General features: G+C 30.6%; 1 protein-coding gene across 1 annotated transcript in view; it reads left to right on the top strand.

The window, feature by feature from the left end:
* Positions 1-16,447, top strand: part of LOC145286036 (importin subunit beta-1-like) — a 55,258-nt gene that overhangs the window by 16,095 nt on the left and 22,716 nt on the right. The window contains exons 9-17 of the mRNA XM_080134660.1: positions 164-274; positions 394-495; positions 5,130-5,144; positions 5,481-5,649; positions 6,286-6,530; positions 7,873-8,006; positions 8,783-8,858; positions 15,668-15,739; positions 15,948-16,019. Of these exons, the coding sequence (XP_079990786.1) occupies positions 164-274; positions 394-495; positions 5,130-5,144; positions 5,481-5,649; positions 6,286-6,530; positions 7,873-8,006; positions 8,783-8,858; positions 15,668-15,739; positions 15,948-16,019 (996 nt within the window). The remainder of the gene's footprint in view (positions 1-163; positions 275-393; positions 496-5,129; positions 5,145-5,480; positions 5,650-6,285; positions 6,531-7,872; positions 8,007-8,782; positions 8,859-15,667; positions 15,740-15,947; positions 16,020-16,447) is intronic.

Raw genomic sequence — 16,447 nt, 5'->3', positions numbered from 1 at the left:
GGTTTTAGAACTGTTTATTTACTGGGTGTTTGTAGAATAATTTTGGTAAATGTTTTGAATGTTAGAGAGAGGGGATCCATTTTAATTTTTTCTTATATAGAATTCTTAAATGTGGTTGCATTAACTAATTTTTTTTTTTTTTTTTTTTTTTTTTCATTTCTAGATCACAATGGAAGCAATGAAAAGTGAAATAGATGAAGTATCTCTACAAGGAATTGAATTTTGGTCAACAGTTTGTGATGAAGAGGTTGATCTTGCTATAGAACTTTCTGAAGTAAGTTTTAAAAAAAAATTTTGTTTAGATTTTGTCAAATGGATGTTAAGTTACTTACAAATGAAGTTAAAACTTGATTTTGACTCTAGAAACTAATTTGTATTATTGGTTGGTTGTAGGCAGATGAAGAAGGCAGGCCACCAGAAAGAACAAGTCGCTTTTATTCAAAAGGAGCTTTACAGTTTTTGGTTCCAATATTATTGATAACTCTTACAAAACAAGTGAGTATTTTTGTTTCATTTGTGATTAGAAAAAAATTGGAATTTTGGTAAATATTTCATTGTACAAAATATTTAAATTGTACAGTTAAACAGTAATGATTATGCAGAATTCAATGTTAAAAATCATTTCTGAATAACATTTCTCTCAGACTAGTTCATTCTTTTTATTCTGGTTTTGCTGGGATTTCAAATGTATATATTACCATCATAGGTTATAGCTTATTCAGTTGTTTAGTGTCTTTGAACAATCTTTTTGGAATATTTAATGATATACACTAACCCAATTTTATCAATATTGTCTTTTATCGAACCAATTTTTATGTTTTGATAAGCTTTATATTTGTTTCTCGAGTAATTTTTGTATTAGTGGTTTGGAATTATCGGATACATTTAAGAAATTAACAATTTTTAGTTTAATTGATTTTTCTTAATGCTCACTTCAGCATCTCTATTAAATGTTCTACTTTGCTATTTGATCGGAAGAGAACAAAGCAGTTGTCACATGATTCATGTTTATATTTTTGTGGAAATCTCAATTCTCTGGTCATAATTCCATTATTTGATACAAGTGTATGATTTTTTGCATGGGAAGTTCATAGTGCTTTTGCATATAGGTTTCCTATATTTCATAACTTCGTAAAACTATCACAGACAATAAATCCTTAATTGTTCGAACATAGTTAGTATGTAGCCTTGACCAGGATCTATTCGATTAAGACCAAAGTTTTACATAGTTTTTTTTTTTTTTAAATATCCATGTCGGGCATTATTAGAAGGGCTTTCAGCCTTGTAATTTCTGAATGTCCTTTATGAAAATTCAATAATGCTAGTATCATCATATATGCTAAATTTGACTATTTTATTAACTAATTTCTTTTTCTATAAATTTATCAAATGTTGCTTTAAATTTAATTTCTAGAGTTGCTATTAATTCCTTTATGGTATTGCAAAGTGTTGGATGCAACAATCATGTTTTCTCTAGAGATTCACTTTTGGAATATCAAAAACAAATGGTCTCCAATCTTTGCCGGTGATTCACAGTATGAGCAGATATGCCTTTCTGAGACACAAGTATTTGTAATAAATGGTGGTTTGTTTGCAAAATAAATATCCCCTGTAAACATTTGGATGTTTTTAAATGCAAATATTACACCTAGTACCTTTTTATTTGGCTGTGATTTTTGACCAGCAATAACATTTTTGATGCAGCTATTCGTTAACTTTATTACTTTTTCCAAATTTTAACTTCCTTCGCATCTTTGTAATTTTATAACATTGATTGATTTTTGTATTGATTAAGCATCAATGATAAATGCCAAGTGAGGGTGTTTCTCTGTTCATAACTAAAATTTTGTTTAGTTAATTTTATGCATGACTGAGAGTTCTGTGCTTTTTACACCATTTTCTATAATGTACTGTTAATTTAAATGTCAGGATCAATACTAAGAAAAAAAAACTTACAGTTCTTGTTAGCGTAATATCTTAAATGTTGCTTTTTAATTAAAATTGTAGCAATTCTTTAAAAAAATTGTTTTACTGTAAAAATAATTGTCAGTAAAATATTCAAATCACCTGAACATCTGTTTCAAGTTGATAACTTCAAGTGACAATTATTTATCATTTTGCAAAGTTATTTCTTGAAGCTTTAAAAGTAAATTGCTAATCAAATTCATGGTTTAGGTTAAATTTTTACACCATTTGTCAACTATAAATCCCATTTTTAAGAATTTGATTAATTACAAAAAATTGTAAATGCTACCAGATTATTCGAAGAGGACAACCACCACTACCAAGGTGTCTTTTTAAACCTTCTTCATATTTAAAACTATCAAATATATACTCACTCTGGTTGCATTGCCTTGTTAGGTTGGGAGGATTACAATATGTAGTAAAATCAAAATTTCCAACGCTATTGTTTATTCATTTATCTTTTCTTATGTTTAAATTGAGGCTTAATATAAAATTTCAAGAAATATACTTAACTTTCAAACTGATTGTAGTAATGACTTTATAGCTGCCAATAAGAAAAAAATATATTCTACTCTTAGGTGATTGTGTGAATATCCTAAAAACATTAGTGGGGAAAAAATGACAAAAATTTAAAGTAGAGCTTATCCAGCCATTCTTGCCTTTTTAGTGCCATTTAGTACTTCAAATTCTTTTGATATTTTTTCACTTGAAAAAAAAAAAAAGCTTTATATTTATATAAAATTATGCTACCACTAAATCTAGGTCTGAGTGACGAGCACACCTAAAAGTACCTTCCTTGAACCTGTCATACCATTAATCTTAAATAGACATTACCAAAACGGAAGGAGGAAATAAGTATTTTGACGGAGTCATCTTAAAAATAAAATCTACTAAAAATCAAGAAATCATCAAATCAATATGAAATTTTCATTAAGTGAAGAATGAACTTTAAAGCGGGTGTACGTGTTTATTTTTCATATATTTTTTTGTCTATACCCCCCCCCCCCCTTATTCGGGGTTATAAATATGCTTAAAATGCCAAAACTGAACAAAATATATTGTATTGTGGTGAGGATTGTAGCTAAAGCAATAAAACTGCGTACATATCCGATTTTACGGTTGAAAATCCAAATTTTGAAGGTTTAATTTTTCATCCATTCTATTTTGAAGTATGAAATTTGTTGAATATGTTATGGTTTCAGATTAGAAAAAAATATATTTTCATTTTTTTTATGAAAAGCAATTTTAAATATTTGAAAAATGAAGGAATAGTTTTCTTTTACCGAGTCCAATATTGCTAATATAGCATTAAATAGGAAATACTTTGAAAAATACCAAAAAAGAAAATACAGATAAGTTACTGTGCATTTTGTTAAAAATACAATTTTCTTTGTCAATTTGTCGTTAGGTGAGGAAATTTCCCGTATTGTAGACCATAAAGGCTTAAAAACAGTTGTTTGTATTTACACTTATCTTTCCCTTTTCCTTTTTGCTTTGACTTGTGCTTGACTTTAAAGTGTGGGGGACTTTTACATCTACCACACTCTCTTGTCGAAAACCACTTGGTCCTGATGGCAAGATAGGGTTAAGACGACCAAGTGTGATACTAGATGGAGTTCTCTCCAACACCTATGGTGCCTAGCATTCTCAAAATGGTCACCCATCTGTTACTGGCTAGCCTCATTGTTGCTTAACTTTGGGGGTTATGTAGGCAACAAATATGTATCGCTTATGAAAAAATTAAATCCTTATAAAGTTGATTCTTCACTTAATTGTCAAAACAAACGTTAAAAATACATGGAAATTTACAGGACTAAATGACTTCATTTATTCATGTAAAAGCTACCTTAGTTTCAAAGAAACTATCATTAAATTTTGGATTTTTTAATTTCGCCACGCATTTAAAACTACTTAAAACACCAAAAAATGGTATAGGTAGCTTTCAAAGTAGCTTTGATTGCTGATGGTAACATTTATTTTTTTATTTTATTTTTTTTTTTTTTTTTACTACTTTGAATTAAAAACAAACCCCAAATTTTGTTGTGAAAACTTGAAGATCTTTGAAAAGTCCTTAGAAACATTTGAAAATCTGTACAAACTGATAACGTTTTAAGTTATTAAAACAATTCTTTTGTAAATTTTATTAAAACAATTCTTTTGTAAATTTTATTAAAACAATTCTTTTGTAAATTTTATTAAAACAATTCTTTTGTAAATTTTATTAAAACAATTCTTTTGTAAATTTTATTAAAACAATTCTTTTGTAAATTTTAAAACAAAAATTACTATTTGCCAATCTTCATTAGCTAGATTACTTCTCTCAGGTTAACATTGGACCAAAGTGCTGGCTATTTTTTTTTTTTTTTTTTTTCTGTGCTGGGTACCAAGTAACATGATTATCTTATTTTTCATGGAAAATGTCCTATATAAAAACTATGCTGGAGCGGAATAAATTCCATCCTTGTAAAAGATGGATGGTTAGATGTAACTTATGTACTTACAACCTTAGCAGTAAGAACAGTTAGGTATTTTATTTTTCTTTTCTTGAATTAAAAATAAAACTGAACATTAACACTAAGCATTAATTTATAAGCTGTTTTAAAAAAAGTTATTTAAATGAGTAACCCACTTTGATAGTAATATAATTGTGATTTAGATGATTTTAAGCTTACAGGCAAGACTAGCAACTATTTACATCCTACTTTTTTTTTTATCCCCCTCCCCTCCTCTCTAGAATATCAATTAAGCATTTCAGGCTATTGTCAAATTGAGTTTTATGTATAACATGTATGTATAACATAAAATGATATTCCTACTTTTGGGTTTTTGATCTGTGGCTAGTCAGATTTTATTTAGAAATACCATTGCAAAGTTTTAATTTGAAAATATACTGTATAATCTTTCTAATTTTAAAGAATTAAAACAAAAATTATACATATTTGTTTAATTTACTATAATTGTTTTAAAGCATTAAATATCTTTTACACCTGATTAAACCCTGAAACCTTTCATGTTTTAAGATATTTTTTATTTAAACAATTTTTACATGAATTGTGAAACAATGAGTTTCAACTATTTGAAGCTTTTTTTTTTCTCATTATTAAAAAAATATTCTTTTTATTTCCTAAATCAAAATCTGTTCACTGGAAACTTGCTGAAACCAGTTAAGTACAATAGAGGTAAGATTACAAATTATTAAATTCTAAATACCATTTTCTGTTATGTTTTTTCCTCCATATTTCCTTTTTGGTCAAATGTTTATCATTTCTTTCCTCTTACTATTGTACAAATGTTAATTTAAAATCTGAAAGTTTTCAATATGTTGTAATTTCCTTCAAAATTGTTAGCCGTTTGTAAACCGATCTAATGATGGTAATAAAATCTTCCAGGTTTTACTGATCCGTGAATCATTTCTATATTTAAGATTCTTGACAATACGATTCATCTCCTGAATGATAATGCTTGCCATAGAATGAATGATTTTTTCATTATAAGTTTGTTGTGTGTGTTTGCAGGAAGAGTTTGATGATGATGAATGGAACCCATGTAAGGCAGCTGGTGTATGTTTGATGCTGATGGCCACATGCTGTGAAGATGACGTTGTAGGTCATGTACTTCCTTATGTCAAGGAACATATTGTGCATACTGATTGGCGGAATAGAGATGCTGCTGTTATGGCATTTGGTAGGCACCCTTTATTCACCATTCCAGCCTTGTAATGACATTTTTCTTTCCTTCCCCACTTTTTAGATTTCTTTATGATTAGAATTAATTTAATCTTTTCTTTACAAATTAAAAATTTTTTTCTAATCAAAAGTAAGATTAAAGAATCAAATTTTGGATTTTTTTTTTTCTTTTCATATATTAATAAAAATGATAAAAACAAGAATTTTATTTGAAATCAAAGTGATAAGTATATTCAACTTAAAAAATGAAATTCTTTAAAGTCATGGCATTTCATTTTTGTTTTATGCTTTTCACTATATTTTTAATATCTACTGATCAGCTTATTTTAAACATATCCTTTTGAAATACTGAATTATCGTCAGGTTCTTAAAGTGCTTGTTTTTTAATGACAGTATTAGAATTTTTAATTCTGCCTTTCAGAAACTGCTTAAACTTATACGCTTACAATCAATAAACAAAACTGATAGGTAATTTAGTCTTTTTGCTCATTTAAAATAAACATGTTACTAGCAAAAAATAAAAATTCATCAGCTTGGTTAATTGAATATAAGGGTCACTTTTTGAAGAAAATAGTTCTATGCATTTTTTATTTTTTTATAACAATTTAAGAATGTAATTTTCCTTTCCTTTCAGGATCCATCCTTGAAGGTCCTGATCGTAACAAGTTGAAACCTATTGTGGAACAGGCCATGCCAACGTTGATAAACTTATTGAAAGATTCAAGTGTTGTAGTGCGGGACACCACAGCATGGGCAGTAGGCAGAGTTTGTGAAATCTTGCCAGAAGCTGTTATTAATGATACCTGCCTCCCTCCTTTGTTGGAAGCCTTGGTTCAAGGGCTGGAAGCCGAGCCACGCGTAGCTCATAATGTATGTTGGGTAAGTTCATCTTTTTTTATGATTTTTGTAAGTGAAGGAGAAGGCTGTCGAACTTGGAATCTGCACAGAATTGCGAACGGGATCGGGGGGGGGGGGTAGTATGCTATCATTCCATCAACCCTGACTGGTTAGATGTCATAAGTCCACCTACACTAAGAATTCAACCTGTAATCTCCAGAAATGTAACTTTTTAACAAGTACGCTATGGATTGTGCCATGGGTCCTTGGGGACAATTCTAGCACGAATTGTATCTTTTAAACCTATTTGTTCCTAGATATAAATATCACCGTTAATTTTATATATATATATATATATGCATGCAAATTCGTATAGTACATATATTGGCTATACCATGACCACCTTCTCTAGATGTCTTGTATATCACCCATCAGAAAACGGTGCCATTCAATGCCATATTATCTCAATAAAAAAAACTCAAGTCGGTCGAAATAGAAATATATTGGATTAAAATTACTAGAAGCAATCCTAATAAAAAAAATACATCCCAAAATTACCTAAATAACACTTAATACAGAGAAGATAACAATATTTGGCCATACCCCTTTTTTATCCTTCTCTCCCTGACAGACAACTTAGTTGAATTAAATAAAATTCAACAAAACAAATCTATATAAAACAACCAAAAAAGCTTAACAAAAATAATAATCTTGATGTCTATCATGGATCGAAAATGGTTGAAAAAAAAAAGAAAATGGCTAACACATTACACGAACCAAAAGAAATGCTCGTCCAATTGAGAAAATTAGCAGAAAAATCAATAAAAATGAAGTGTCATATTCAACCAGGCATGTCTTGACAATGACTTGCTGGCTAAATATGTGCATATATATTAATACCTACTTTATTACTATTTGTTTATATTTATCATTAAACTTCCTATACTAGGTCTACTTAGTAGTTGATCGTAAACCCGGCATATTTGCTGCTTATTTGATTCGTCTTCGCACAGCTCATGTATCTAGAAACAAAAATGATTTAAGGTTCCTAAACTTGATTAAATCAAAGGTTCTGTTCAAAATTCTATGCAGATTCCTGAATTTTACAGGATTCACTTGAAGGTCAGAGGTTACATTGATTGAATTATGTTGTGTAAATGACACGCACGATGAGAAAAATAGTCTGAATCAGCTCAAAAAAATCAGAACTCCTTTTGTTTGTAAATTCACAAAGTAACTGAAAAAAAAAATCATTTCCAGCTACTTTAGGAGAAACCAATATATAATTTAAACAATTTATCGAATGCTGATTTTAAAAATGCATTGTTTTTAAATGATTTGTACTCTAAAATCCAAAATATCAATAACTGTGTCTACTTTTTAGGCTGTATCTAGCTTGGCAGAAGCTGCATATGAAATTGCTGCGGACACGGCTGATGAGAATGTCGAACCAGAAACTTATTGTCTTTCGTTTTATTTTGATGGTATTGTTACCAAACTCCTGGAAACAACTGACAGGTAACTGTTTATATATATATATATATATATATATATATATATATATATATTAGTGTGTGCATGTGAATTGTATGTATATCCAGGATTCACTTTTAAACTAATGAAATAGTATGAATTTTGGAATTTAAAAAATGTAGGCTATACTTAATTTTATGCAAAGAGGATGGAAGATATGACTTAACAATAGGTAAGACAAATTAATATTCTCCAAAATTTCAGTTTCACTGGAGTATTTAAAGGGTTTTGGGGAATGTATGGATACAAATTCCTGTTAAGAAACTTAAACATTAAATTTGTTTTGTAATTTAGAAATATTTTCAGAATTTCAACCACATTCTTAACATTATCAAAATTATATTTTGATAGTATTTAGATACAAGGATTCTAGACAAAAGATTTAGTATAATATCTTGATTTTTATAAATAGAAATTGTTAAAATATTAAATTAAACATTTAAATCATAAGTAACTGATAACTTGTTTTTTACAGAAGACATTTACTTAAAAAAAAATGCCAATATTAAGAGAAATGTTAACAGTAAAGTATGCAGATAGAAAAGAACTGAAATTTCAACATTTTTCTTTATAAAAGGTTTTTAGTTTAAATGCTTTCAAAGGGTCATAAAGCAATTCATTAATTTTTTATTTTTTTTAAATATTAACAAAAAATTAAGATTGACTTGTTTGCAAAAGCTGAAATAGATAATTTTGTAATTTTTTTCATAGAATTTTTATTGGAACAAAAACTAAACCATTCCATATTTTTATATATTTAGGGCAGATTCTAATCAACATAATTTACGAAATGCTGCATATGAGGCCTTAATGGAACTTGTGAAAAACAGTCCAAAGGTAAGTTGTTTTTTTTTTTTTTTTTTTTTTTTTTTTTTTGTCGTCCATGTGTTCATTAGTCCAGACTATTTCCAGATAACCGTCCATTAGTTTTTCCTGAAATTTTGCCACAAATTGTATTTCATTAAACAGATGTGCACAGAAAAAAAAAATGTCAAAATACCCGTTGCATCCCCAGGGGCTCAAGAGGTAAAAAATGCCCCCAAATGGCCAAAAATGACGTTTTTGCCCCATAACTTTTGATCTATCCATTAGATTTTTCTGAAACTTGGCCAAAATATTGAGCCTATTCTTAATATAAATCCAGTATGGGTGACCCTGGTAAAATTCTGGTTTGCGTCCCCAGGGATTTATAGTGCTAAAAACACCCGTTTTTGTGTGTGTGTGTGTGTGTGTCTCTCTCTCTCTCTCTCTCTCTCTCTCTCTCTCTCTCTCTCTCTCTCTCTCTCTCTCTCTCTCTCTCTCTCTCTCCCCCCCCCCCCCCCCAAATATTTCTCAGCCAAAAATTTGATATGTCTGACTATATAATGATTTTTCACTGTGGTCAACTCAAATATACATGTTAGGCCTGAAACTGCACCAGTTTTCCATTTACATTGGGATTCGGCGTATCCAGAGGCTCAAGAGGTAAAAAAAAAAATTGTCAAAATGTGGAGGCCATTATTCTTAATATTCAGTATTGGTAAACTGGGCAAATTCTGGTTCACATCCCTCTGGAACTTTTAGGGTTAAAAAAACATGCCTTTTTGGAGTTCTTTTTTCATATTAATCAAAAACTGGATATATAGTAGTTTTCCATGGTGCTGAGTTCAAATATACATGTCTTAAGGCATAAAACTGCACCAATTTATCCATTTTCATTGGGATTCGGCATTCAAGGAGCTCAAAAGGGGATCACAATTGCCCCAAAATTGCAAAAAAAAAAAAAATGACACTTTTTTACTCCATAACTTTTGCCTCATGCATTAGATTTTCTGAAACTTGGCAAAAATGTGAAGGCAATTGTTTTTCATATAAATTCAGTATTGCTGACCCTGGAAAAATTCTGCTTCGCATACCTGAACACTTGCCTTATCACTCACTCAACATTGGCCTTTCACACTTCTCACATTCATCATTTCTTCACTATTTTTTGGTGGTGTCATCTCATATGCAGCACCAGAGGGGGACCATGCATGAGCGTTTTTTTTTTTTTTTTTTTTTTTTTTTTTTTTTTTTTTTTTCTGAAGCAGAATTTTCTTTTCCATCCTTTATATTTGTAATTTATAAATTTTATTTACTTTAAATGTATTAACTTATTAGATTTTCGTAAACAGTCAAAACCTTTGGATTATTTTGTGAACATAATTATAAAAGTTTGAGGATTTCTTAAAAATTATTAGTTTATTTATCTAGTCTTGTTGCTGCTTTAACATAATTATCCAAATTATTTTTTACAAATTATTTTAATCAGTCTTTGATTCTCTTCGTTAATTTCTGATATAGACAAATTTTTCAAATTTTGAATTAATATTTTTAAGATTAAACTATTCTCATTTGCGTGGACATTTTCAGTAAAAATGTAATTTGTCATCCATGTAAAATTGCTAATTTATTACATAAATTATGTCATTTCAGTTTTTTTTTTTTTTCCCCCAGTAACTATTCCAAACAAATCACATCTTTAGTTTACAATTTGATAACATTTTCCTTTCATAACCTAAAATGCTCAGCAGTAAAACAAATTCAAATCCCTACGTGATTTTCCAATAATGACCTTCATCAACCATCTTTACTTGATATTTTTCTCACTTCTGTTCCTGAATCATGTTCTCTTAACTCTTCTCATCCATTGGGTTTTTCTGATCATGCTGATGTTGAGATTGATTTTTCTAAGTCTTCAATTGATCGTCCCTTCTAAAGGAAAATGTTTAACTAGGAGGGCTGATTGGAATGAGTTTTACAGCTTCCCACTTGATGTTCCATGGGGTCCTATTTTTGGGATGTCTTTGAATGCTGATGCTAAGGAGGTTACGGACTTAAATTTTATTGGTTTCAAACCAAACTTAATTCTCCTCCCTGGTATTTATCAGTTTGTGCTTCTGCCATTGCCCATTGTAATCATTGCTTCAATCCACCAGTATTGTCAAGATGGTTTTAAGGCTTCTAGACATTCCTACAGAGGAGCTTGCTAGCACAAGAGAGCAATTTTTAGAAGCTAAGTCTAGCTATTCTCAAAGGATTTGCGACTCAATCTCATCTCAAAAGATTGGCTCTCATGATTTTTTGGAGAATCTATACTGTTATTTAATAGTGGCAAGTCTGCTATTCTTCCTCTTAATGGTTTCCAAGTAATTTAATCTTCTAAGGATAAGGCTGATCTTTTTGCTCGTCTTTGTGCTGACAATTCTTCTATTGATGATTCTGGTGCTATTCTTTCGGATTTTCATTTGAAAACTAATCGATAATCTAATTATCACTCCAAAGGTGGTTGCTAGAATTCTTGTTGGTCTGGACAAATCTAAGACTTCCAGTTCTGATTTGATTCCTGTTACCAAACGTTAACTTGAACTTTCTTCTATCCTCACAAAATTATTCACTGTTTTTATCTTGGTCTTGTTTCTCTTGGAAAAAGTCCTTTGTTCCTATTTTCTGATTCAACTAAATATCGTCCTGTTAGTCTTCTGTTGAGTTTTTAAGAGGTTGGTCAACAATGGGCTTATTCATTGTCTTGAAAGTCTGAACCTCTTTAGTAATCTTCAGTATTCAACAACTGATCTATTAACTGTTATAACTGAACAGATCTGTCTGTTTATGGATAATTCAGATGAGATTAAGATCATTGCGCTTGACATTTCGAAGGCATGCAGTGTAGCAATCTGAACTTTTAGATAAATTTCAAGGTATTGGTGGTAAACTTGATATTTTTAGTTTTTTTTTTCTTTCTGGTTGAAGCTTGAAAGTAATTCTTGGAGTATCTTCATTTTCTCTCCTAGTTGATCTGAGTTCAGTTATGGATTGGGATTAGAAATGGTTTGTTTTGTTTAATCCTATTAAAACTCAGTTATTGTCTTTCAATCACAGGTGTGTCCCTTTTCTTCCTAAAATTATGGGTCTGCTCTCTGAGAAATTGACTCTAAAAACTTCAAATCTTTCTTGGATAGTAAATCCATTGCTCTTTCTGCTTCTTGTAAATCAGTTCTCCCTATCGTTCTAAACATTTTCTCACACCTGAGGATATTCTCTATCTCTACAAATCTACCATCAGACCATGTATGGAGTATAAACAATTTTTTATTCATTTTATTTATTTATTTATTTTTTTTTTTTTAAGTGACGTGTATAAAGATAAATAAACCTAACATTTGGATTTCAGTGTGATTCTAAAAAATAAAATCCTGTACTTTTAAAAAATTATTTTCTGCATTGATAATTAAACTTTTTTTTTTTTTTTTTTTTTCCCTCTTCATTCTCTGTAAAATATGTAGACTAAGCACTATGGCCGAATGTATTCATGTATTCCAAGCTTTGCAATTTGGCTTTTTTTTTTTTTTTTTTAACCAGCTTCCGTATTTTGTGTCCCCCTCATTCTAACAATGTCCAGCAAGTGACTTCACCAAACAATGTCATTCTGAATCCCTCGGTGTTCAGCAGTCACTCTGACAAAGGCCCTGGTTGTTAAAAGGTTCTGTCTGAACTACCGCTTTCCTCAGACTGTAAAAGGGCAAATTGTCTGGCACTGTCACCAAAGTCTGTATCACTGAGGAGCAAGTGTTATTTAAGGATAACACTTCGACTGATCTTTTTGGATAATGTAACAATTATTTGTAGAAAGTCATACATCAATTCTTCACAAGTTTCAGTTTGAACCCTTAATATTTGTGTGTAGATGACAAGTACCCTTTTGTCAGTCTGCGATTTTCAAGTTTAATCATTAACCCTATGTCTGAGGGTCAGTTTCTTAGCAACGTGGTATACAGTTTAGTCACCAACCTTAATTTTGAGTCTCTTTCAACAACATGCAGTCAAGTAAGGAGCAAAGCAGAGTTTTTCAGCTCTGTCCAGCTTTGTCTGTACAAATAGAATTTAACTCCCAATTATCGATAATCTATTATCTTTCTAAGTTCTTGATGTGTTTACCGATTCTAATATGTGAGGATCTGCCTTTTTATTTGTGAAATGGTTAGCAGATTTACCACATGCTCTTTTTTCGTTTTTTTTTTTTTTTTTTTTTTTTTTTTTTCCACCATAATCATAAATTTTTTTTTTTATCAGCAGCTATTTTAATTTAATCATCATCACAGTGTATATGTGTGACCTTTTCGGCTCTCTTGATAAACAATTCACCTACTTAAGAATTCTGTTAATGGCACCGATCGGTCTGCTTCATATCTCGTTCTACCAATAATTGGTGTCTGAATAATGATCCGCTATTGGTTTTCCTTGTTTGCCTGAATAAGAGCAATGATTCGGCTGTCATAAATCCTCAGTGATTTTACTACCAAACCAATTTGCATTTCCCAAATTTTTAGAAAAATAATTGTCAGTTTTTTTGTCTTTTTTTTTTTTTTTCTGACTTCTATAAGCACCCCTCCTCTCCTTACTTCTATAAGCACCCCCACTTTTTTTTTTTTCACCACAAGTAGCACATGAGGGTTTTTTTTTTTTTTTTTTTTAATTGATTCACTAAAAAATTTTAATTTTTTAGTTTAATAAACAAAAAAAACAACCCACTAATGTTTCTAACATAGATTAATTTTATTTTATGGGTGATATACTCGTGCTGGCCAAAAAATAGATTTTTTTTTTTTTTTTTTTTTCTTTAGCACTAAATTCTTGTTGAGGACGGTCTGTAAGATGTAATTGGTGCTAAAATATGCCTATCATGCTAAACTGAAATACTTGTTTTATGACAGAATCCTTTTTTCCTATCAATTGCAATGTCAGTTTTAGAATTTTGTGTTTCAAAATAATAGAACAAGGCAAGTAAGTAAACAAAATAGTTTTTTTTTTTATTAATATAAATACAAATAAAATTATTCAATATTTAGTAGCAGCACCTTTTTGCGTTGAAAACAGCATCAAGTCACCGGGGCATGGAATCAACAAGCTTCTCGCAATCCTGTGTAGACACTGAATCCCATGTGTTCTGGATTGCAATCTTCATGGCTGCAAGGGTAGTAGGTTTTTCTTTGCGGAGCTTCCTCTTCATCTGGTCCCACAAGGCTTCAATAATGTTCAAATCTGGCGAATTCGCCACCCATTCAAGAACAGGGATCGATCGTTCTCGGAGCCAGGAAGACGTGGTCTTCGCAGAGTGTGCCAGTGCCAAGTTATGTTAAATGATTTGTAACCTCCCTGTCAAACTAGTTATTCAACATTGGCAGTAAATTAGCTTCCAGAATATCTTGGTACACTTTTGCATTTACAGTTCCTTTGATGAAGCATAAATTACCAACACCTTTTAGCACTCATACAGCCCCAAACCATGCAAGACTGCAGGAACTTCGGACTTCTGAACGCATTCTTGGTTATACTATTCCGTGGTTCTTTGCCAAACACGTGGCCCTTGGTTGCCGAAGGAGATACAAAATCTGATCATCTGATAAGATCACACGCCGCCATTCGTCTGCAGTCCAGGTTTGATGAGCAGTTGCCCATCGCAGCCTTTTCAACATCTGCTTCTTAAGGAGTGGTTTGGTATCCCACTTGCTGGAGTTTTTGGTAGATAGTGCTTCACGAAACGTCGGCACCAGAAGCCGATTTCCACGCATCAGTGATGTGACTTGATTGGAATCGACTTTCTTTGCCAGTGCTCGGACTTGTCTTTCGGTGGTGCTTTTCTTCCATCTTGCGACCGCTGTTGAAAACACCCTCAGCACCTTTCTGGAGCACTTTGGTAATCACTGATCTTGAACATCCGACATTGATTGGGATTTCTATGTGCGGCTTTCCTTCTGCCCGCAAATCAGATACGCTGCTTCTCAGGCAAAGATGTTTTTAGAGCAACCCATACTTATACAGTATTATTAAATCGCTTTCAAAAACTTTTTAAACAATATTTGCAAATTTTTTGGAGTTTAAGATTACTCAACGACAAAATGTTCTATTAAATTGAAACCTTGACTTTTCTAATGTGACAATAAAGTACTCATTGTCTGCCATATGCACCTCCTCAAATGATTAAAAAAAGTTACAATTGTTATTTAAATATAAGATATCTCGCCAGTACAATTTACAAGCCGAAAATTATCCCAAATGGAATGAATTTACATATGTTCTATTTTGACCCGCACGAGTAAAATATAAAATTTGAATGCACTTTTTTTTTTTTACATTGTTTCTATAAGAGTGGTGTTCAAATGTAAGTTTTATTATATAAAACAGACTGCTCGGCATGACCCGGTCATAAATACGCTTCAATATATTTTAATTTATGCAGAGTTTATATTATAGTCATTTTTCACTATTGATTATCATATAGTAGTGATTTCAAGTTTTAAAAAATGACTTGGCTGCCATCAGCTAGAAGTGGATTGACGGACATCAAAGCTTGAAAAAAAATTAATGCAGTTCAATGTAAAAAAAATATTTGCATATATGAAGGAGTGTATTAATTCTGTTTCTGCTTGCAAAGTTCTAATTTTTCATATTTGACCCCTTTAGCAGCTATTTTTACTGGCTAAAAACTGAATCTAATTTGTTCCACAGGTCTGAATCTCTTTTATATGAAGACTATAGACCAAAAATTGACAGTTTGGTAGGTGGTTTTGCATACATACAGTCATTTATCTTGTGTATTGAATTTGAAAAAAATTTCTTTCTTTCAGGACTGTTATGAAACTGTGAAAAAGACTACCATGATTATTCTACAAAGGCTTGAGAAAGTCTTACAAATGGAGGTAGGTTTTATATTTTCTTACACTTTACAAGTTTTGTTTTAACAAATCATTTTCATTTTTGCTCAATTCCTAAGTTAATTTTAATATGCATTTCCAAAAATATTTTTCATAACTCATTAGCACGGTAATGGTGAAATTAATTGAATCTGGAGGAATTTTTTTTTTTTTTTCTTCTAAATTTTATATTCAAATTCATCTTCACTTTTAGGGTCATATAAATTCGACGTCGGACCGGGTTCAATATAATGATTTACAGTCTTTGCTCTGTGCAACGCTTCAGGTAAGTTTTGAACTATTCACAAAGCCAATAACTTTTTAAGCGTAAAATCAAAGGACTGAACTAAAATACAAATTTATTATAAAATATTTTATTTGCTTTCTATTTTTACAATCCATTTAATAAAATCTTCTGTAACCTTTTTAGACAAGTTTCTGAACTTGTATATATTTAAAAAAAAAAAAAAAAAAAAAAAAAATTACAAATTTTACTTCCATTCCAGACTGAAAATTGCCATATTGGTTATTTCGGATAAATTTTGATGTAAACAAAATGTAATCTTTTCTTTTTATAAATGTGCAAATCTTTGTTATTAATAGCTTTTAGGTTATTATCCTTAGTGGCAATGTACAATATTTACATATGATGTATTTATTTGCTTCCCCACCAAAGCAAATTAGGCACAAGGCCGTTTTTAATATGGGGTAAAA

The sequence above is a fragment of the Euprymna scolopes genome, chromosome 10 (assembly GCF_053919585.1).
Source record: "Euprymna scolopes isolate OS-2025 chromosome 10, ASM5391958v1, whole genome shotgun sequence".
NCBI classification, from domain to species: Eukaryota; Metazoa; Mollusca; class Cephalopoda; order Sepiida; family Sepiolidae; genus Euprymna; species Euprymna scolopes.
This window is presented reverse-complemented; position numbering and strand designations above follow the sequence as displayed.